Raw genomic sequence first — 23362 nt, forward strand, 5'->3', positions numbered from 1 at the left:
GACCAGCGCTAGACGGGGACGCTTTAGGGGTGTTATTGCTGGACGGGTCAGTATAAGTGGTTTAATTAATCAATGGCATGTCAGACAAACCTTGTGACAGAGGAGGATGACCCCTGATTTGGTACTATCGAAACATTTGACGATGAGGTTGGCATTGTTAAATGAAATAGATCACAGTATTTACAAAAACTTTTGTCAGGTTAATCTCTTCCAAATTGCAGAACTTCTCCGGTCGTAAAGACCTCACATGATTTTATATGCCAGCTTGAAGTCTCATATTATATTTTACCTTGCATACTCATTTACTAGCTAGCTTTCCGTTATGCGCAATGAAGACTGTGACCCAGCTACTGCTATTTACTATATACTTTTGCTCAACCTTTATTTTACTTTCTACAGAAGTGAATATTTGCGGCCTGTTGTTCTGCGATCCCGAGTTATGCGCATGCGCAAAACTGCAGACGAACCCCACCACCCTTTTTCTCTACCCCTGCTTAGCCTATGATAACTCTGCCCCCCAAATGAGGTGACGGGACATGCAAGTCGTCTTAAAGAGCGCCTTGTAGGCTGCAGTTTGCGAACCATGGCTCAACAAGAACGCCTAGCCGGCCGCTCAAGGCGACCCAGGGGCGGTCAGTAGCATTAGCCAGACATGGAGCCACTTTACAATTGCCGTTTTTTTCTCTTTGTACAACTCACCCCGAAAACCTCGCATTTTAATTTTTTACCAGTAATTGTAGCGTGTAGGTGTTACGCTGTTGCCTTGGCCCTGCAAAAGCCCACTATTATACCCGCCCGCCATGTCCTCGTCTATACCGCCAGCTGCCGACGTGACACCCAGGACCAGGCATGAAAAAAGCCAACAAACCACGGATGCAAAGCCCCGATCCTTGCGTGAGCGCCTCAAGCACAAAGGAAGACATTACTTGAACAAAGCCCCGGGTTTGCTCCCCTCTTATGCCAAAGCACGGCCTTCCTCCCGGTTGATGTCTAATACCCTCAAAGAGAAGATGGCGGTTCTTTGGAAGGATGGAAATTCCTCGCCGACAACGGACAGTGACCTGGATACTCCAAGGGATAATAGCTCTACCGATTCGAATATACAAAACGTGGTCCAGGTGGTGCCGACCGGGTTACAACAACACCCTGTAGACCAAACAGTCTCATTCTCAGCAAAGACAGACGGGACCGATGGAGAGGGCCCCGCAGCCAAATCCGAAAGCCATCGCCGATGGATCAAGGCTTATCCAGGAGTGAGAAGGAAACGAGTTACCTCGACGCCTATCCTGCCACTACATTTGGGTGAGCTTACGGGAGTGGGTAGCCAATACGATGTTGCCAACAGGCCGGCATCTGCGTTGATCTTGGGCCCGTACAATGCAGATTTGAAAGGTGAATCCATGCTCAATTTCTACCTACCTATTTTCTGACTATGTTAACTGTGTTCTAGAAAAAGACGATATTATACGCCGGCGCAGCCTGGTATGTAGCCTCTTTTTTATTTTACACTGATCCAAGTGCTGACATTTTGCCTCAGAGTCAACCGGTGACTTCAACTTGCGATACAGACATCCCTGAGTATGGTCAAAACTTTTCTTTTGCTACATACAACCCATCCGAACTCGATCTTCTACGAAGGCTTTCCGAGGACACATTCCAAGCCTCGACGTCTGCCCGAGACTCCACCTTTAGCTTTACACGGCCTTCCTCTATAATTTCAGCTGCTAGCACGTACGACTCGTCCATTGGCAGGGCCAGTTCCACGCCTTCTCGTCGACGATCTCTTTTCAGAAAGACCCTGTCATCTTCTTCATCTCTCAACATATACCGAGAATCACTACGTAACCATCGAGATCATGACAAGACTCCCGTGCCGCCTATCCCGTACCTCGACCCGCAAACCAAGGAACGACTCTCGGCATCAGCAAATATTCCAGTATACCAACATCTCATTGCTGCATCAGAGCCCACTGATTCGATCGCGTCACTTGTATCAGCCAAGGACAGCTCGTTGACTGTGTCTGATCAGGTGGCTTTGGCTGGTTGGGTTGCCCAGCAGCGTCGTTTGAACAAAGGTTTACTCCTCTCTTCATCATTCAATACACCAAAAGTACAGTGGCAGCTTGCTAGTGGACAGCTTCAGGTTGAGGAGAATCCCGACGAAGAGTTGAGTACCATTGAGGAACGACTCTCAGATGCAGGACCTCCGAGTGAGTCGATGCGTAGACTGAGTATGGATGATCACGTCGATAGAGGTCACCTCTCCACCCCACGGAGTCATCCAGCGAAAGCAATGATACCATCCACAGGGACGAGAACCGAGACCACACTTGATGCTCGTTCTACAGCTCTCTCTAGTAAGGATGATACGGAACATGGGTTGACTCCAGACACATCTGTGACTGAAACTGATACAAGCGAAACCGACGAGTCCATGTCTGACGTCTCACGGCAAACGGATGAGTCTTTCGAAGAGGCCTTTCTAGCTTCTTCTCTGGACCCAGCCCTCCTAGCCTCTGTGACCGCCTTGAAAGATACGGTCACCGCACTGGTTGTCCAACGGGTTGTCGACTGGGTGAAAACTTGCTCACCAGGACTCAATCAGAATTCAGGGGCTTCTGACTCTACACAATCCAGTGGTCAAAATGGCCCACCGGCTGAAAGTGATGCTAATAGCAAAAAGAGGGGAATCGATGATAGAGAGAGTGAAGGTGACAATATCAATGCTGGCGGCAGAGGAAACGGAGACGATCATGAAAAACGTCGCAAGACAGAAAGCGCGCCACCGGGATCAGTACCAAATCTCGCTTGCCCGTTTGTTAAAGAATACCCCGGAGAAAGATGGCCTCGGTGCCAAAAAGGCTGGCCAAGCGTTCATCGGATAAAGTGCACAAGCCTGCTTACTAAAGTCAAGACACGATTTGCTGACTATAATAGGGAGCATATTTATAGATCTCACAAAGCACCGATTTATTGCAAGAGATGTTTTAGAATAGTCAAGACGGAGAAAGAACTTGATGCCCATCTCCGTCAGGACCCGGCTTGCGAAGTCGTCAGTCCATCTAGAGAAATGCCAGGTATCGATAACGAGACTAAAGAGCGTCTCAAGTCAAGGAGAGGCATTCAGAATATTTCTGAAGAGGAAAAGTGGAAGCATATGTACAAGGTTCTGTTTCCGAGAACCGAAGATATACCATCACCATGTAAGTTCTATCTGGGACACTTACTTGGAATTGTACCATTGACCTGTGTATAGATTGTGACTTGCAAATCCTTGAGGCGCCCATGACTGCAGAAACGCGAGCTCAATATCGCAGCTTTCTTCGACAGGAGGTCCCCGCCCGTGTGATACGAGACATAAACGCCAATGTACGAAGTATGCCAGGATTTCAGTTTAGCTCTGAAGTATCTGAGCGTTCACTCTTTGAAATGGTGTCTTCTGCAGTCTGGAATGCGTTTGACGAAGTCTTGCCAAGCCTGTTACCCCCAACCGAGCACAGGGATCTCCCAACAAGCGCTGCCCCAGCCACCGAGGTTCTGGCCGAATCTCAAGATCAGACATTGTCTGTTCCCTCATTGGCTTTTCAGGATGAGCCAGACTATTTAAATTCACACCGCGAGCTTCCCATTGTCGAAACCGAGGCAGCACAAGACTTTCACGATACAAGTACAGAGGATCCAATTGCTAGCTTGGAGCTGTTAGATCCTGGAAATGTTGCAGTCAGAAATCTGGACTTTGATGAGCTCGGCGAATTTGGGAATGGTCTTAATCCTGTTGTTTATGACTTTAACTTTAACCTTCTGCCATATTAAGATATACAGAGGATATAGTACTGGATTGGACCGACGATTGGCATTGTATATCTGATGCTCACGTAGTCGTATCAAGCATCTCATCACTGGCCAATTCATAACTGGACCAATTAAGCTGTATAGATCCTAAGCAGATTACTTTTCCCTTGAACTTTGTTGGGCCCTGCCGTTTGCTATTCACCGCGATAGTTTAGATATAATAACATTATGTCAAGCTTAATGCATTATTAAACTTTAATCCAGTCGAGACTAGCTGTGTACACTTCTCTTCGCGCCATTAGAAGGTGGGCCTTTTAACCTCCTTTTCCTCATTATCTTGTTGGCGCCCCTAGGCCGTTATTGCACCCTCGGGATCGTGTGCAACGACCTCGATCTCGATTCTCATATCATCTTCCCTGAGACGTGTTATGCCAGCGCAACTCCAGATAGGTTCGTGGTCGGGCATATACTATTTACTTTTGTGGCGAATGAAGCCCAGTCTGCCCAACTGCAAGCGTGCTGACCACCACCGCAGCGTGCATGCAGTTGCCCGACTAGAGAGACAATGCATGTGCAACTAATAAGTTTTCTTTCTCCTCGCCAACACTAATGCCAGATTCCCAATTGGAGTGCGGCTTTTATTTGTCGACTGAGGCATCTATTAAGAGGTGCATATGTCGACGTGGTTTCTTCCAAGGCGCACAAACTAAAACAAATTCAGTTGACCGCCACTAGAAACCTCCCATCGAACGTCTTCTCCTTCTATCACCAAGTTACTCCTAATGTCCTTTTTTTTTATTACACCAGCAATAACATAGAAATTGTAAACTGTGAGGCTGCTGTATTGTAATTAATTACATTACTTAAAAACATCTACTAAGAATACTAAGGGTTTAAGTATTAAGATTCAATTTTCAAAGATTTTAAAAGAGACTCTATAATTTTATAAAGCAACTAATATAAGAAGGTATTTTTAGAGCTATAGTTATATTTTAATATATATTAACTCTAGGTGGCTGTATTCTAGTGCAATTAATAGAGTGCATTTGTCTTTAGTAGCTTTCTTCCTTTAATTAACACAGACTTCTAATTAAGCAAACACAGCTCTAGTCTTATTATTACCTTTGTATTAAGACTTTTTAAGTATTCCTTATATCCCTCCTGGGTAATAGGGCCATTGCTATTAACAGTGCCTTTAACGCAGCGCTGCACAACGTCTACATATACTAAACCCAGCTTCTCCACGACTACTGGTAACAGATAGTTGGCTATATAGGTAGCCTACTCTCGTAGGTTTAAGGTATTAGTATTACTATGCGCTGCTATTTCCTTATTGATGTATAAGGAACCTCTTATATTGCCTTATAACAATTAATAAGTAAGGATTCTTAACCAACAGTCAGCATTTCCATTATAAATTCATATAGCAAGAGAAATTCTTATCAAGTTGCAACCAACACGAGCAAACATCAATCCTAATCAAAGCACCACCCCCAAGTCCAAAACTTCAACAAATCGCTAAAAAGGCAGGTGTAAATAAGCCCATATGGTCAGCCGGACTTACATAACAGACAATTCATGTTGAAGAGCTTCATTTTAACCAAAGGGGCCCCCTCCCCTTCCCCTATTTAGTAACTTAATAAATCCGGAGTCGATGGCTTGAATGACTTTTCTATGCTATAGGATATCACAACTATTTCTTTAGGCTCCAAAAGTTATCAGTCGAGGTAAATAGCATTTACTTCTTACATAATAGGAGTAGCTAATAGCTAGACACAAGGGCTAATTCCCTGGAAATTCTAGTCCTGATCGAGGTTCCAGGGCTGATATCGCAGGATAAAGACTAATGGCTCGGTAAATTTAACATCTATGTCACCAGTAATAAGGCTTCTTCAGCCCTTATCCGCCACTACAGCGCCCTCTTCTTCCTGTGCCCTACGAATCTCACCCAGTAACTCAAGCACCTCGGATTCGCTGTAAACGTCAATTGCCACTTCTGTCTCTTGACTAAGACCGGTGATTAACAAGCCTGATTCGAACGTGGGCAGGCTGTTCGTTCTTTTTTAGGAAGCAGGGTTGCAATTGCGTCCTACAGTAAGATGTCCCCTGCTTTATAGGGACATCGCCAATATGTTTTTCAATGTCACAATTTGTAGTTTTATATGCTCTGTTCTCTATGACCTAAATGCTTATGCTTAGCTAAGGCCTATAGATTCGGCATATGTACCAGAGCTATAATAAGTCAACTTGCTCTAGGTCGACTTTTAGCATTAGGAAGCAGGATCCCATGTAGTAAAAATAACTATACCTTGCCGCCCTTAGGCTCAGTTAAACTAAAGGTCCTTTTTGGCCCCCTTGCCTTTAGATAGGTATAGTCATAACTTTCATACTCGCTTTTCCGAAAATCTTTCAGTATAACAGGTGTTGAGGTTATTAATTAGCCTGAAGCTTGGCGGGTGTGATTCGTGAACCTAAAGGTGACTACGTACGTATAATATCTGCTTCCTTGTTGAACCAAAGGTATCCTCTACTGAGCTTGTGATAGAAGCAGAACTCGGCCTGAGAATGGGCTGGTCTGTCTTCAAATTTCTTCAGATTATTATATATCTCGTTCTGATCTTTTTCAACATAGCAGATTATGTCCGTAATGGCCACGAGATAATCTTTCTCGTCACCGCCAGTAGACTTACTAGTAAGTATATATCGAGGCATCTGAGCTCACCTTTACAACACGCCAGTTATAGCAGGATGCAATAGTACTGCGCCAGGTAGGAGGACTGGAATTCCATGATTAGCATTCCTCTAACTCTGAAACCTGATGATAGTATTTAGCACTTTTTGCAGAGAAGTGTGTCTCCTCCTTTAGCCTCCCACCTTAGCTGGTTGTCACATGCAGCCGAGGACAATTTATTCCTTTCCTTGCTGTCACTTCCATAGCCACCCTTGGCAGTCACCTGCACTCCAGGCCCTGCAAAGATATTCCGGCGGCAATCTAAAATCGATCTGTCTTTCGCCGACTTTACTGTCGTAATGGCTTTGGACTCTTGCAAAGAGTGCAAGCTGCCCCTAAGCTGCACTTTTCTAAAGAAGAAACCAGCAATCATCACAGGTTAACTCAATCAGTCAATCACTCCAATCAAATCAACCAGAATTGTCGAGATCTTCCTTTCAATCAGATTAATTCATGCATTCTTAAGTTCAAACAATTGATATATTACAAATGCATCATGCAATCATCTAATATCATGGCAAAAGTTCAGATCTTCCCGCACCACTACCCTACACCAGATTGTCACAGATGAATTTTACTTTCTATTAGCGGTGGGTATGCCCCAAAATCCAGTATCTACTATCATGTTCTGACGCATAGCCCTACCATGCATATGCAATTTGGAACGCGTTTCCCAACCATATCACGCTGCCAAAACAGCCCTAAATTCAATCTAATGCAAAAATGTGGCATCTGGCTAAACAACCATTATAATAAGTAGCTATAGAATTATATAAGATGAATTATTCAGAGCTCAGTAGAAGTTAGGACAAGCTTAAAGCATGTACTCATTAACTGAAATGCAAGTCACACTCTTATCATCATGATCTCAAAGGAAGAACGAAAATGACCCACGAGGCTTCTCTAACCGCAGTGCATCTATGAATAAAACATTCAGGCTTACAGCAACGTGGCCACCGCGAAGAACTAATGCGTTATATGTTATATATGCACGCAACCGCAAAATGCCAATGACAGACCTATGTATATGCTTCGAATCTCCCAGTTGGTGGTGCAGACTGCGGCAGCTCTAATATGACCACGGATACCGCTCCCATCTGTGTAGACTTGTAGAGTGCCTGGTTTGTCGTGTATAATCTGTTCACGTCTGGTTTGGGCTTCTGCGTTTATTTCGATAAATGTCTGCGGTCCGTGCCATCACGGAGGAAGCAAAGGGGGGCGCTGTGGAGTCGAGTGGGTCTGTCTCGCGGTGGACCTCATGTGATGTAGTCAGATCATGCCTCAATCTATAACTTGGCATATACTCCCAGCAGAATAACTCATGCCCCTCTTTCCTAACTTCTAAGTCGGTTGTATGCCATGCTTTGTATAGCAATACCAAACTCTACTCGTAATTCAAACATTCATCATCTCCGAAAAGCATGGCGCCGAACATTAAAACTCCACGCGCCAAAATTGTCTCCAATCTTCCCGTCTCAACTATAAGTCGCCTGGCATTTACTTATTTCGGCGTTGTCTTCTCCACAGGCTTCTTCTTTGGTACCATCCGCCACCTATACGTCATCCCCAAATTCAATCTCCCTCCGTCACATGCCGAAATTATTGAGGCACCACTTATGTTTATCGCTGTTATTGGTTGGGCGAATTGGCTAGTAAACCGCTATAAGGTCCCCGCCGAAGCACGTGTAAGAATGGCAGTTGGACTATTAGGGTTGGGATTTATGGTTTGTGTGGAATTCATGGGCTGCAAAGTTGCGGGAGGTCGTGGTCCTGCAAAAAAGAGTGAGGAGGGGTGGACGGGAGCAGCTCAAGTGCTGTATTTGTTTAATTTGATATTTTTTGGGATCATGCCTTGGATTCTGATATTGGTAGAAAAGGGGTGATCCCATGCTGAGCGTGATGTATATTTCGATGCCATGTGTCACATTTAAGGCACATGTCATTATTAGGGACAGAGCTAGCGCCGTGTAAATGTTTTGCCTCAGTTGGTAATGCGTTACGTCTCTCCGAGCTGTCCGATAAACTGATAATCTGGCCTTGGTTGGATTGTGGATTTGCGACCTTCGGGAAAGGTTTCAATGTCTTGCAGAGCTCAATTACCGTGTTCAGCTTGTCACATCGCGAAAGAAATGCATGGTTTTAGTAGTTGAAGTCGGTCTGAAAGAGGTTTTGCTCCTTGGTCAAACCGTCTCACAATTGAATCTCACCCTCTGCGCAGCTTGCGATATGATCTGGACGATTCTTTTATTATGCTAGCAAACAATGCTACAAAGTTATAATCAGGAGGTCCAGAACCACAGCTACAATAATAACCCAATGCCTCGGATCGCTACATATTATTATAGAACATGCCTCTTCTAGCCCTAAGGTCTATACCAAAGGCAGTCAACCGCTTGACTTAGCCAACCAACTATCCTCTTCTCTGAGGAAGTAGGGTACCAAAGCATTCACAATCGCGAATCGACCGCTGCACTGGTCAATTAATTTAAACCCTGCCGATTGAACTTTCCCGTCAACATCGCAGGTATGCATTCCGAGTTAAGTTGCATGCAGAACTGAGATAAGCAAGGTCGCACGCTAGAAGGCCGGCCAATACTATACCAAGGATTATTGGCAACCTCACGCGACCTATGCTATAGTATCCTCTCTGGAAAGTTTTCAGCGACGTTGTCATTCACGCTCAATGATGCTGGTTGGATCGAGGGCTTGGCCGCGCCTTCGCGTTACCCATGTTCGTGGACGTTCCAGCTCTAGTCGAGGCCTCGTTAGAGGATAAAGTAGACTTCCATTGATGAATGGACCAGCCGATATGACTCTTAGCGTGTGATCCGTGGCTCGTAGAATGCATATCTGTTCAAGCCAATGCGGCTGAGGCATAGCGGATAGCGTAGAGCAGTCCTGACTGAGGGCTTGAAAGACCCTTCGATAGGACATGCGGCAACCGGTCTTCGAGGCGCGTACGAATTCGATCATTTCGACCTAGGCTATTTTAGTCCATTAGCAAAGAAGGACGGGAGGACTTGGTCTTGGCCTGGGCGTCTGTTAGCAAGCTAGGCCGACCCGACTGGCGTCTAGGCGTAGTGAAAAGAGCAATTGCAACTTACTGAACCTGCCTTGAGGTTAACCCTAATCGTTGGGCTATGTCATTATAATTGAAGCCGGCGGTAATAAGTATACGGCCTGGAAGGCGTTGATCGTGGGTGAGCTGCCGTGTCCCTTGCGCAAACAGGCTTTAAAATATGGTCTTGACGACCAAAGCCACATACGCCTGTTCTGTAATGGACACACCTGAAGATTGGTATGTGTAGGCATGGGTGCGACGCAGAGGTTATCAGCCTGAAATGTAAGCTCTTATGATTCTCATTATTTACTGGTTGAAGTCGTTGATACGCACACTATGAGTCCCATACTTAACGCCCTGATCGAAAGTGCATCCTGGGCAAAGATACAGCCATAATAAAAGTATAAGCTTCAGCTCACATTCTTGGATTTGGATTACCTCTGTGATTAGAATACGTATAACATTGGTAAGTAAGACTCAGCCCTACGTACCAATACCCTCATATACTAAATAGTAATGAAATATACGTCCCTCGCGTATAGGAGGGAGCGAATTGCAAAAAGAAAAACCCCTTGTCAAGTATTTTGCAGGCTTTGCACGACCCCTCAAAGGTTCGATCTCCATATCTTTCGATCACTAAAACCCCAACACCTGTATAAATCACCCCTCGCTGATGAAACCCCGCCTAAGGAACGTCTTCAGGATCCCTGCGCCTGTCTGGAATGAATACTGACTTGCATAACGGGCAATCGACATGGTGTCTCTGGAACCAGGAGTCGATACAACCCGTATGGAAGACATGTTTACATTTTAATCGTCGGACATTGTCCTGGTCCCTAAGAACTTCGATGCATATTGCACTATACCCATATCAGTACGGGTAGGAAAATCTCTCATTTCAACTTGGAACTTACCAGACTTCAGCTGAACTAGGCTGCGTTAAAGCCCACGTTGCCTGCTTCTTCCACCCCTTCACTATCTCGTATTTTTGTGATGGGTTTGCGTTGTTGAGCATCCGTAGATGGACTGTATATCGCGATTTTATAATAAACCTGGCTTTATTAATATGGATATAGACCACAAAACTTGGAACGAAGTGCATACAAAATAATAACTACTAATAATAGACCGATGATACAGCCTATTACCCCAAGGAATGGTATAAGCGAACCCGAGGCGGGGGCATTTCTCTGACTGGTTGAATTACCTGGAGGAGGGTAAGGGATGAATCGTCTTTCCATATCGACTTTCTGTTGGAATTCTGGTAGTTCTCAGTAGAATATGATGAAATATGAAGGCTGCATTTCGCGTTATTCCCTCGTATCCAGGGACCAGTTACGGCTTCTATTAATGATTTCTCGAACATATGGTCGTAACTTTCCGCCATAAACAACGCACCACGGTGAACTGAACCACATCACGGACAAGTCAAAGGTCATAATGGAACCATGGCTCAGACGCTTGTTGGCGGCTTTTCGATTGCGTATTGGGTGAGGGGTCAGGTAGTGGTTAGTCGAAATACCGGTGGTCTGATACATTGTTCTAGCTTGTCCTGCCGCTTTTTCCCGACACCATAATCTTGGTGCTCATCCACACTAATGTTCAAATAGTGTTCTCTTTGGCCTGACCATATCACCTGAGGTGAGGTCAGGTTCTTAATCATACGTGCAACATGCGGGGTCGGTCCAGACACAGAAGAGCCTAGTGGCAGCCACTACGAATCCGATGACGCGTCTAGAGATACGATGGCAGTTCAAAGCAATTTAACGGACAGATCAATCCAGATCAATGGGTGGACCTACAGGGAATCGGTAACGGCCTCGCAGCCAATACTGAAGAGATCACGTTCGCTACCCACAAGGAGCGGATCTCAGGCACTAAATGGCAGGGAAGAGAGGCCTCTGCACTGAGGAGGCCATCCGTGCGAAGCCTGTGAGCCTTCCTCCATGGCGTGCGGCTTATGGGTAACTTCTGGACTTCTATGAGTATAGAGCATCACATGCCTGTGGGAGTCACTTTCAACTGCGGCCAGAGGTTCGTTCGAACTTTGTAGAGCCCTGTGATCATCTTTAGGCAATCTACTAGTAAAACCCGCGGAGATTAATCTGGGGCGCACGTTCAAATATCAGGATCACATGCTGCAGTCGTATGCCCTGAATATACTACGAACTCTTTTATTGACTTCTTGAATAATGGAGTCCTATGCAAGAAGTTTGGGTTTGGCCCCGTATCTATTGGATAAGACCTGTGATGTCGTCCTCCGCGGTTCGTCGTTCCAGCGTGGCTCGTCGGAGTGCGTTCGCCTTGTCTATCTGAGATTCATAGATAACATCGTTAACCTGCAGTAGTAGCGGCTAAAAAGTCCCTGGAGACCTTAGCCACGGTACAGCTTTAAAAACAGAGTTACTATCGGAGAAAATATCGATAAGATTCTGCCAGTAGAGCCTTTTGGCTCGACAGACTATGCAATAGAAGTCTTACTCATCGATTTAGACTTCCTGGTTGAAGCCAAGAGGGTAGAGTCTTCTGATTAGCCTAAAAGATCCCAAGCGGCTTCCTGGTATTCTTTCCTATCTATAAGTATCTATTCCAGGTCCTGAGGGCGGGTAATAAGAACTATATAATACTTTCTTTGTGAACCTGGTCTAGAATATTTAGGCTCCTCCTCCGCTTCGTCGCTCACGAGAGTATCCAAGCCTGATGTATATATGTATATATATTTTTTGTCCAGGGGGCCATTGGCCCTGAAAAGTCTCCTAGAAGAGCACAGGACGTACTAAGCTAAACTATCTATAATTACTATCGCATCCTACTCTACCTGGAACACTTGCAATATCTACTCGCATCAACAGAGAGCTTCGCAGGCCCTTTCCCCAAGTGTTACTCTCCTACTAGCGCAGAGCCCGGAATGTCGAAGGCTCACGTAGCCGGAATATCGGGGTAAGAAGAAGCCGTAAATACCGCGCAGGAAAAAGCGCCTTAGGGTAATATAAAGAGTATACAAAGCTTAGTTTTATTAGGAATAAGTATTATAAAAAAGGTTAACTCTTTAAATGCCTTTCTTTAGGCAGCTATTAGGGCCTTATTAGCCCTATAGCTATCTACACTACTATTTTAGCTTATAATAACTTTCTGCCCTAGCAGCATGCTAATAACAGGTGCCAAAGAAAAATGTTTTTACAGGAGAGAGTTGTATCTAGACCTGATATAGGGGGTAATTAGTATACTAGGATAGGCATAATCTTTACAGTCTCAGGAAACAACTGCATTAGTAATCTAGCCATATGCTTTAAGTACCTCTGCGGGATGGAGTACCCCGCACCAGAAACCACCTCAAACAACAATCCATCAACACACTGCTGCTCAGTCTCATTTACCTGACCCTTGATCATTTTAGCAGGCTCAGTGCGACAAGAGGTCTTGAGATTATACATAGAAACAGTAGACCATTCAGGGGTAGAAAAAAAATAACAACAAAACACGAATACACCGATTTGGCATCAATGGACCGAATACGCACTGTGCAAGAAGTGGTATTGTTTTGGTGGGGAAGGCTGACAGAATGTCGATATCTGATTAGAGAAAGCCCATGGAGCTGGAGGTTACCGCGGGATTGACGAGAAGCTTTGCCCGCTTCCCGATAACCGAATTATCCAGCCTACTGCTAGGCCGACTGCCGATTCATGGGGCTATAAAGCTTGCTGCCCTCGATGTCCTCTCCAATTGGGCAGCTTCCCCCGACCAAGTCTGCAGACCTCGAACTCCCTCAATCCCTTGCTTTATCTAACAAACATGTCAACTCTACAAGAACGTATTCAACCTGCCTTAGCCGCGAGGAGCTCCTCCCTAGAGCCAAGCGCTCTTCTGAAGCCCGAGGACCTAGCGTCTCTGCCACTGAATGTCCTTCCTGTCCCTCGATCATGTGGGCTTCTCACAGACCTGGAACTTGACTTGACTGAGAACCTCGATGCCACGGATCTACTGCGGATGCTGGCCAAGCAACAAGTTACCGCTCGGGCACTTCTTACTGCGTTCAGGAAGCGGGCTACGATTGCACAGCAATGTGTAAGTCATGTTGGACCAGCCCACCTTGTTACCATTATGGTGCAGCACAAGCAGCTTGGCAGATCGCTCATCAAGTTACACAGACAAACTGCTTGACTGAACTAGTCTCTCAAGCAGTCGATGATGCAAAAGCTTGCGACGAATATCTCGCCCGAACAGGCCACACAATGGGCCCCCTTCATGGCCTCCCTATCTCCGTCATGGAGCAAATCGCCGTCTCTGGCCTCTGCACAAACGCTGGCTTTGTAGCACTGGTGAAAAACCTCAGCGCGGAAGACGCCAATGTCATCCAAAGTCTCAAGAGATTAGGTGCTGTTGTTTTTGCTCGTACGAATCAGTCCCGGTCTCTCATGCATCTTGAGACGTCCAATAACATTTACGGTGCGACGGTTCATCCCATGAATAGGAAGCTCACAGCTGGTGGCAGCACAGGCGGAGAGGGAGCTCTGATGGCCATGAAGGGATCACCTCTTGGTGTTGGAGGCTCGATTCGAGTCCCGGCAGCTTTGAACGGTGTAAGTTCACCATGGTTGAGGCGAATTATGGTCCGCCAATAAGGATTCTGACACTTTGACAGATTTACGGCCTTCTACCCAGCCCTGGTCGGATCAGTGGCGAAGGAGTCATGACTCATACATCAGGATGTGGTTCTATTGTAGGCACTCTGGGCCCATTCGCCAGGTCTCTACGCGACCTCGAATACTTCTGCAAAGCATACTCTTCATCATCCCCGTGGATTGAGGACATCTTTCTTTTTCCCAGTGATATCTTGAGCCCAGCCATCGGCCGGCAAATTGACCCATCCGCATCTTTACGCGTCGGCATTCTATTTGATGACGGTGTTGTCTCTCCCCTGCCGCCCATACGACGAGTCATGGATAAGGTGAGATCCCGCCTGAGGTGCAAGGCCTCTGTGCAAGTGAAGACTTTCACGCCATGGGACCATGCCAAAGCCTGGAGGATCGTTGCCTCGAACTACTTCGAAGACGCTAGCGCCGACATCCCGCAAAAACTGCTACGCAGGGTCTAAATCCCTGGAACACTTCACCGAGTGGATTCTAAATGACCGCGAGACCAGTGACTCTCAAGCTGGCTCGACTCTGCAAACACAAAGGGCAACACGTGACGCTTTTAAACGGCTATATGCCGCGCACTGGAGGAGGGCTGACGTTGATGTCATTGTCTCGCCAGTGACTCCGAGCACTGCGCCCCTGCTGGGCACGAGCAGGTATTGGGGTTACTCGGCGATTTGGAACTTACTGCAGTATACGGCTGTTGCTATACCGGCTGCAGCTCTTGTGGGTGAGGGGAACGGTGCTCAGGATCTGGCTAAGGAAGTGTATGAGCCGAAGAATGAGACTGAGGCACAAATATATCGTCAGTACTCAGCAGCGACATCAGAGAGGATGCCGGTTGGGATTCAGGTGGTTGCTCCACGATTACATGAGAGCCTTGTGATGGCAGCGGCTCGGATTATAGAGGAGGCTTTGAAAGGATGAATGCGACGTCATAAGGAAAACATTGAGCCACATCCAGATAGAAGCCCGGAGGAATTCACATTCCACGCCTTCTTCATGCTAACACGCTATATATGAAAGACTTCAACTTGTTTGAGGTTGGACGGCTAGATGGCAGAGGCACTTGCTTTTAGTTGCAAGCCAGCATAGATGGTAACCGGGTCTGAGCCTCACTATCTATGACATCTTTTCTAGTAACATGAGAAACGTGGTGGAGGAGATTTACGGAGAGGAGGAGGGAGTTTGTTGAGTGGTGGAAAGGTTGTGAGTAGTAGCAGAGGTTGTATTCAAGCCAATGAAAACAAAAAAAGAAAGGAGGAACGAAAGGCGGCAAAAGCAATAAATCAAACCAGCTCGCGCAGTTTTCTCACCTATGATGAGTTCTAAATCTTTCTCTTTACTGGGTAACTTAAGACCGGGCCATTGGTTGTTTTTATTTGTAGATACATACATCATAGTTTCTTATAACTCAAATTCCTCCCCGTCCGTCTTGCGTTGTTGAAGCAAAGTTTCATTTCGTATGCTATTCTACTATTTGATTCCCACTTTTGGTAACTGCCCCAGCGTTCATCAAATGGTTGAGAGACTTTCCGTTTACGGCATAAAATCTCCTCAGACCCCCTTGTAGTAAGAGTAGCCGTACGATGCATCCGGAGAGGTATACCCAGTGAGGTAGAACTCACACCTACAGACCTCCATCAAGGTTGGTCATGCCAACCACTTGATACAAGGTGCTTTATTCTCCATTTAATCACAAGTATATCTGACATTGCCATGCAACTCTCTTGCAGCCAGTACTCGCAGTTTGAAAAATTATATATCCGGAAGGCTTTGAAGGGCATGGGGTATTCCCTCGATCGAAGTGAGACAGTCCCAGACGGCTTATAGCAAGTCGTGCCTCTGCCATTACCCGAAACAATAGCACCCATACTGGTTTTCAGTTTAAACAGAGACCTTCGGCCGACTAAAATATTAGCATATGATCGTTGCCTGTGAAGTTTGTGGTTCAGACCTTTACTCGGCGACCGGAGGTTGAGGAAACAAGAGATGGCCGGGTATTCAAGGTCATGGTATTGCAATGCCCTGCCTCAGTATCCTTGACCATTCATACTAAAATTCTTCATGAGGCACCACTAGACATTTCATTCACATTGGAAGCCAATTCACCAGCATCAAGGTCGGCTAGCGTGTGGGCGTGGGTGCCGAGATATCAGCTTGTCTGAACTGCAATGATTGTATCAACGACAACAAGTCATATAGCACACAAAAGATAGATATTTAAACATACACTTATCCTGTTAATGCTCTCGTCCTATAACCTTCGGGTTAAATATTTACAGCTCAGCTCTCCTTGGCGGCACTATGGTGGAGGGAGGATAGTCTCTGCTGTCGTTAACCCGGATTTTCTTAGACCTTGTGCTTCGCTCCCGGTTTGCTACCAGGTTTGTCATAGGGACCTTGTCGCACTTTCGGACTAACCACTCCAGGTTTCTTGCTTGGTCAGCCTGTACCAAGCTTCTCAAACCCGCCTCAGACAGAAACTCCTGGTCAGCGTATTCGAACCCTGGCACGACAGTTTCGGAAATCAACAGTCCCTCGCTCTCGCCAGCCTCGAAATCAAGCAGGTAACTGGCCTGCCAGATACCTCCTTCAATAACCCATTGAAGCCGTTCGCCCATCTCAAGATTGCGTCCCACGACATATGTCTCAACATGTCCGTCGGGGCTAATGAGCACATACCGACCGCGGCCCAGATGAAGCGAATGGATTATGCGGCTGCGGGTACGGTGGAAATAACACTGTGGGCGGTTGGGTGTGAGATAGTAGTAAATGGTGGTCGAAAGTCTGCGGAAAAGCGGTCCGAGGTTGGAACGAAGACCATCCGTCAGGCAAAGAGTCTCCTCAGATAGGGGTTCAGGAGGATATGGTGAAGAAACGGAGGCGACGGAAACGTCGGTTTCTTTAAAGTAACCACCTTCAATGTGTGGTTCTAAGCCAAGGGTCTCAATGAGCGATGTCACGGAGGGGCTTTCGTCTTGTGAAGTTGGGGTGAAGTAAAAGTCGCCAATGCCCAGTTCGGGCATGTTGCGATGGGACTCGCTCATACTGTAAACAACTTCCTAGGAAACCCGTGAGAATAAGGGCCAAGAGAAGCGGGGATAGTAAGCGAGGATCACAAATGTTCTTATACTCCCACTTACAGAGGTAGATGAGTGATAAGATATCAAAAATGTTGAAAGCTAGCCATTCACCATGGAGCAGTCCAGCCTACCGAAAATCAAAAGTGAGAGGTAGACGCTTCGGGGGAACAATTGGAAATGTTGTTACCCAAGCATGGCTTCAGTGGCTAGTTTTAACGCCACCTGAAGATCTGGCTAAACCCCGTTGATTGTTGATTGAGCTCTCGGCTGTCGATCACGTACTAAACCCAGACCTCACAGCACTTATGCATCTCAATGTTGCCCCAGAATTCTTCGTTAAGTTGAGAGTTACTGAAATTAGGAGTCAGCGATCGTGTTATGTCTTCAATAAGTATTGATCATCGCTAAGGACCGTGGGAGTGCCACCATTCGTACCGTGAACCCCTCGCTTGGAGATTTCCGGTGTTGCTGTGGCGCATTGCTGGGGCATAAGTCGATCAATCCTGGCAATCATGCAGCATTTTTTATTAGAAGGCTCTGTTCTCATCTTCGAGACCGGGGCGCAAGACGTATGCAAGTTTGGTAGCCGTGGATATCCGCGAGGACTTGAACTGGTTTCATCAGGCGTGCGTTCAAGAATCGACACTACGCTAGAGAAAGGAGAGGGTGCAGGTGTCATTATGGTGTCATCCTGGCCACTTACGCGTGCCCAATCCAGCGTCATCATCATGCCAGCACAATCCCGACTTCATAACCCTGCGCTCCTCACTCTTATCAGCGTTAACTTCGGGCTACTCACCCTTCATCGCCATCTGTCGAGTGTGGCGTCGCCTAGGATTTTATGGATTGGGAAGCCATTGTGCTTATCTCGGCAGCCTTCACTTCCCTCCGTCGACATTGTTCGGCCTCGCAACTGCGAATGATCTGATTAAAATGCCGTCTTTCGGCCAGGTAGTCGACATCTGGGGGATGCATGATTGCAATGCGAACACGCATGCCCTATTGTCGACATCGTTCGATAATTGCACTACCTGTAGGTACTAGAACTGGTTGTGACTCCTCCCAGCTGTATAACGTCGGACCCCCCCTTTCACGCAATCTGATGATGATATGAGGCCGCAACTTCAAGACTACATGCCACTTTTTCCAACGAGCTTGCCCATTTTCCAATCATTCTCTGTCACTTTTATTCCCTGCATATCTCAAACCATCCAGGGAGATGGAGGGGGAGAAATCATAACACCCTATCACACCCTCATTATTTCCACGAACAGCAGTGAAAGATTTGTCAAGATCCATGCCCAAGCAGAGCACAATGGCCTCTCCATCGATGGCAACACAGACGATGTCACACTCGCCATGAACCTTTCTGTGGCCATCTTGGTGATGGCTAAGTATATGTTAAATTATTTGGAAACGCCAGCCCATGCTCCGCTTCAGACAAAGGGGCCAGAACACCGATCACTAGCCCCGATTTCTTGATGGATAGTCCACCTTATAACTTCTTTTACCAACATTAAGGCCCTTCTTTTGGAGGTCATTTGGAAGCATTTAGCTAGCCAAATTTCTTGCTTCCACGCTCAATTAAGACGCAAGGTGGTTCAGCTCTTGCGCAAGAAACTCTTTGAAGCCCAGGTTTCAGTATGTCAGAACCACTCTACTAAAAGCAGTAGGAGGATCATAATAATAACTAAGCTAGCATATATTATTCGACCAGTTTCACATAATCATGGAGCCTGGATGGCTGCAGCTCACTGCACTGCCGCAGCCAAATATATCACCAACCGCTCAAGCCGCCTGTCTAATAGAATCAGCAAAACAAGACCGAGGAGAAATAAATCATGATCGCCCTGGCGTTAAACCTGTCGCTCCCCTATCACAAGAGCAGAAGCGGCTTCCGGCATCCTTATCATCCGAAGCTCCCTCACCTTGTCGTTCGCCTAGGCCAGAGCCTTCAGGCAATTCGAGGCCGTTGCCTTACAAGCCATCATCGCTGTCCGCTTCAACCCCTCATTGTCTCACGCCCAGTTACCTGTCCAAAGGGACAGTTCCCAGCTTGATCGAGAACTGGTACCACACGGACGTAATCAACAAGCCCGTGGCGATTCATAAATGTCATCCTCCACTCTCCTTAGCATCCTTTCGGCATGGAAGTGAAGGACCGTCCAGCGCGGCGGACGAGCAAGACCGAGCATTCCTGGAGATAGCATTACTCAGGTCAATTCCCCAGCGCAATCCTAGCAAGACGATGATCCTCAAAAAGGCAATGGATTATATTATGATGTTAGAGCAGAGGAATGAATGTCTTTTGCAGGAAAACATTGAGCTGCAGAGTCGCCTGGTGCTCTTCATCACGGCTCCGGACCCTGCCTCTCAGGTTCGACATCCGTAGCCCTAGTTCTGAGAAGACAGGTATGAAGGAGAAAAGATGAGCAAAGAGGGGAAGTTATGGGACTGTTCTATATTAAATCTGACATCATGGACTATTGATCCAGATTCGTCAGGATTCAAGACAGCTTTAAGGCAACCTGGATTTCCCGAGGCAAACTCTTAGGTAGGGGGTTTATTGGAAGGTTATGCTGATCGTAGGCAGTACCAGGGTGATAGTTTTAAGCAGATGAAAGTCAAAACGCTCGTCGATAGTTAAGGGATGAAGGTACATGATGGAAATTGGGGAGGTCTACGAATATATACACCCGTTTTGGGCCCTTCGATCGCCTAGTTCCTTTACTCGCATGTGTTAAATGCCAATTCCAGGGCGGAACTCGCCAAACAACAAACCCTTTCCCTGGTATCGACGTAGATGACTCCCACCAGTGCCTAGCACTTGGTGTTGTGCCAGACCCATGCACAGTATTGGCCTTCAAATCAAGGGGTACATCTCCCAGCAACAGAGGTCTAAAGGCAACAAAGTTCGCCTTCCACTAGATGACGAAGTTCGCAGGCCATGGACGCAAACTGATTGTACTGATAAGCCCGGCCCGGTCTTTCTAATAACGTGGGGCCGCTTTCATGGATCCGAATCTCATAGTAGGATGCAGATTCGTTATGCTGGTCCATATCATACTCAAAGGATACGGTATTGCGAGTTTTGAGCGTTGGTTACATATATCGTAACATGAGATTCGACAACCATTCTTGATAGCAGCCGCTAGGGGCCTTCATGAATCTCCGTAAAGAATACCGCGAGTAGCGCGATTCGAAACACGGACTGCCGGACTGCTTGGGGCATCATGAGACGCTATGTACACATAATCTGAACTTTATTAACAGGCATCATCAGCGGCTGTCAGGACTTTAATGCCTCGTTAGACTGGACGGCCTGATGAGCTTATGCAAGCGAGGGTGCCGGGGGACTAAGAATCACCCGCAGAAGCTGAAGAGCATCACATTGCTCACTACACGCAAGACTCTTCTTACCCCCGCGAGGGGACCCCAGCGCATGGGAGGAACATGGCCAGGCCTCAAAAAAGAAGGCAATATCGCAGTTAATCCTCAGGTGTAGGGAACTAAGGAGAGAATAAAAGTTAGGGAACCCACATTATTTTAATAGCCTTGTACCAAGACCTAAAACTGCCCATCCTCTCTCCCTCAAAGGCCCATGACCAGCGCTGCCTATAAATCAAATCGAATTAAATAAACTGCTAAATAAATTAATTAAATTTACTAAGATCTTATTTTAAATTAAATAAATATAAAGACCGGATTTAAAATAATATTTAATATATTTACTATCATATAAAATCCGGGATTTAACCTGCTTTGCTAACAAGTGCCTCTTTGTATTCTACCTTGGGGAGTGGATCTGGCCAATCAGAGCCTTCGCTGATACTACCTATTAAATTTTCCCTCTTTGTCCCCACATCGATAGATCACATCGTTGGCAGTCTGTTTACTTCTCCCGACGCGTGCCCGACCCTCCCAGGGGGTCATCACCAAAGAAGAGACCCCTATAGATGTCGACGGAAAAGAGAGGAAATGATTCATCGTCTGCATCGGGCAGCCATAGATAGCCTGGTAGTCGTGTCGACTTCGTGCAGGCACTGCCACCACTTGTTGCTGCCACCAACGCCCTCAACAGTCTCATGGGAGAGGGCGCATTGAAATCCTAGGTTATGTTTTATATTGTCACGCTCCGTTAGAAAACTACCCGCGTGAGTGCCCAGTGGCTCACCAGCTAATTAAAAGCACAGTGTCATTACCCCAGCAACACGTCAGTCTTCCCCAGAACACCTGGCTACACCCCAAGGCAGGCTGCTGCTGTTACTAAAGACAGAGCACAGAAATAGGTTCTTGAAGAGTATTTTGCTTGCTTTCAATCATGTCCCTACCACTACTACCGCTAATTTCGGGCGTAGCGCGTTGCGGACGGTTGGATCATTCGCTTATTGACGGCCATCTCAAGTGTATGCACGTCCATGACAAGGATCAAACCCCGTCCCCTGATTAGCAGGTAAGGGAATGGACGTCCACCCTAGCTTATCGGCGGTGCTGCGAGCCGTCCGATGACCACCGAAGTTACCTGCTACTCCACCGAATGAACATGCTTGAAACAGCGATGAGGCTGAAGCAGTACCAGCGGCTTCGTCGACAAGGTCAAATCTATTGCGACAACCCTGTTCCGCAAGGTTTCCAGTTTGTCAACATGGCCGCAATGCCCGAAACGTCTTCGCCCACAGGTATGCCTTCAGATCGGGAATGCAAAGAGGCTATTAATCCAATAATCGAAAAGGTATTAACCCTGGGTTAAGGTGGAGATTTTTGTTGTCTGCCAAGGATTGGTGGTACGGCTCGGTTTTGGTTTAGACGAGAGTCGTTGTGATATAATTGTCGGACGCAGATGCAAAGACGTTGCGGGGCAGTGATTATAAGATTCTCATTTTGTAGGAATGGTATCATTTCATAATAATTGTATACATGGCTTGCGCCAGAATTTTCCCAAAAGCTCTCTTTCTTTCCTCGTAAATAAACATTTTACTCAAGTCGGAGTCAATCTCATTCGTGTTTATGTTTACGTAAGTATACTAAGAAATTAAATCCGAAAGTAGATATTTCTGTAAAGTAATGATTTATATGAAAGGCGAAAGTGAGAACTAGTCTCTACTCGCAAGTCAGATAACAATATCTTGGGTTGAAGAGAGGAAACAGGAGGGTCGCAGATGAAAAAGGTCAATGCTTTTATGGATCTGTTAACGTTCTATCCAATTAACGGCAGACAGTGCAAGAGAACCGGAAGAGAGATATAAAAATCCCAGGTGATGCCCTGGTAATGATTACAGCTGAATGCTCGTATGACACCTCATTTTTTCAGTAGGAAAGAAATGAAAGACAACAAAACAAGCTACCATGATTGGACAGGCTCCTCGAGGAGGAGCAAAAGCAAATAAAAGTCTCGGTGCGTCAGCAACAAAAGAAAAACCACCTGCCCTTCAAAGGTAGGAAAGTCTCAAGGCCAGGGTACGCCACAGATAGTACTTTCAAAGGATAATCTGTTATGCTTCCGGCTTCAGCCATCGCCGGTAATACCAAGTTATCCCGCTGGCTTTCCCCGACAGATTAGTTGCAGCAACCGGGATTCTGGGTAAGAAGATGGGGCTTCAGACAGGGGTGGCAATTTGCCTTTCTGGGGCTGAGCTAATGCGCACCGGGGTCTCCCACCAATGCTGACAATTCTGAGACTGATGTTTTACAAACCTTCGCAGGCCCTGAACTTTTGGAATTATGATAGGCAACTGCCAGGTTGATGCAGAGGCGGGATGAAACCCATTGGTGGACTGTACCACCCATCATGAGAGGACATGAGCAGGGTATTGAAATTGGAGCCTTGAACAAGACGCCTGACGGACGATTGAAAGGTCGAGAAGAGTCCATTGTCGCGCATCAAGAGTGGGTCAATTAGTGGCCCCGTGACAAGTTTACTCGCTAACCACCGTTGATCTCGGTGAAGTTGGCCTGACAAGGATGAATACACGGAGCCCAAGTCCGGTTAACAAGGGGGTAGCTTGCCGCTCACGAATTTGCAGGGGTAATGGCCATTTTATACTAACACTTCCTG

The 23362-nt window shown here is 46.5% G+C and overlaps 4 protein-coding genes across 5 annotated transcripts; 2 read left to right on the forward strand and 2 right to left on the reverse strand.

Moving 5' to 3' along the window:
* Positions 1 to 694: 694 nt before the first annotated feature.
* On the forward strand, positions 695 to 4046 carry FOXG_17433 (uncharacterized protein). Of its 2 annotated transcripts, XM_018397438.1 has the most exons (6): positions 702 to 942; positions 1006 to 1392; positions 1451 to 1482; positions 1538 to 2886; positions 2938 to 3203; positions 3257 to 4046. In XM_018397438.1, exons 1-6 carry the CDS (start codon positions 801 to 803, stop codon positions 3811 to 3813), a joined length of 2733 nt encoding a protein of 910 aa, XP_018258423.1. In that variant the 5' UTR covers positions 702 to 800; the 3' UTR covers positions 3814 to 4046. The 2 variants fall into 2 exon arrangements, with proteins under 2 accessions (XP_018258422.1, XP_018258423.1); XM_018397437.1 differs by having other exon boundaries at positions 695 to 1392.
* Positions 4047 to 4141: 95 nt separating this feature from the next.
* FOXG_22804 (uncharacterized protein) lies at positions 4142 to 4258 on the reverse strand (the record flags this gene model as incomplete). Its single annotated transcript, XM_018403218.1, has 1 exon — positions 4142 to 4258. The coding sequence occupies one exon, from the start codon at positions 4256 to 4258 to the stop codon at positions 4142 to 4144; it is 117 nt and encodes a 38-aa protein (XP_018258424.1).
* Positions 4259 to 12922: 8664 nt separating this feature from the next.
* On the forward strand, positions 12923 to 15586 carry FOXG_17434 (uncharacterized protein). Its single transcript, XM_018397439.1, has 3 exons — positions 12923 to 13649; positions 13733 to 14164; positions 14227 to 15586. Exons 1-3 carry the CDS (start codon positions 13377 to 13379, stop codon positions 14677 to 14679), a joined length of 1158 nt encoding a protein of 385 aa, XP_018258425.1. The 5' UTR covers positions 12923 to 13376; the 3' UTR covers positions 14680 to 15586.
* Positions 15587 to 16500: 914 nt separating this feature from the next.
* On the reverse strand, positions 16501 to 17271 carry FOXG_17435 (uncharacterized protein; the record flags this gene model as incomplete). The annotated part of the gene is made up of 1 exon (XM_018397440.1): positions 16501 to 17271. One exon carries the CDS (start codon positions 17269 to 17271, stop codon positions 16501 to 16503), a length of 771 nt encoding a protein of 256 aa, XP_018258426.1.
* Between the last annotated feature and the right edge of the window lie 6091 nt (positions 17272 to 23362).

The sequence above is a fragment of the Fusarium oxysporum genome, genomic scaffold (genome assembly GCF_000149955.1).
Source record: "Fusarium oxysporum f. sp. lycopersici 4287 supercont2.49 genomic scaffold, whole genome shotgun sequence".
Taxonomy (NCBI): domain Eukaryota; kingdom Fungi; phylum Ascomycota; class Sordariomycetes; order Hypocreales; family Nectriaceae; genus Fusarium; species Fusarium oxysporum.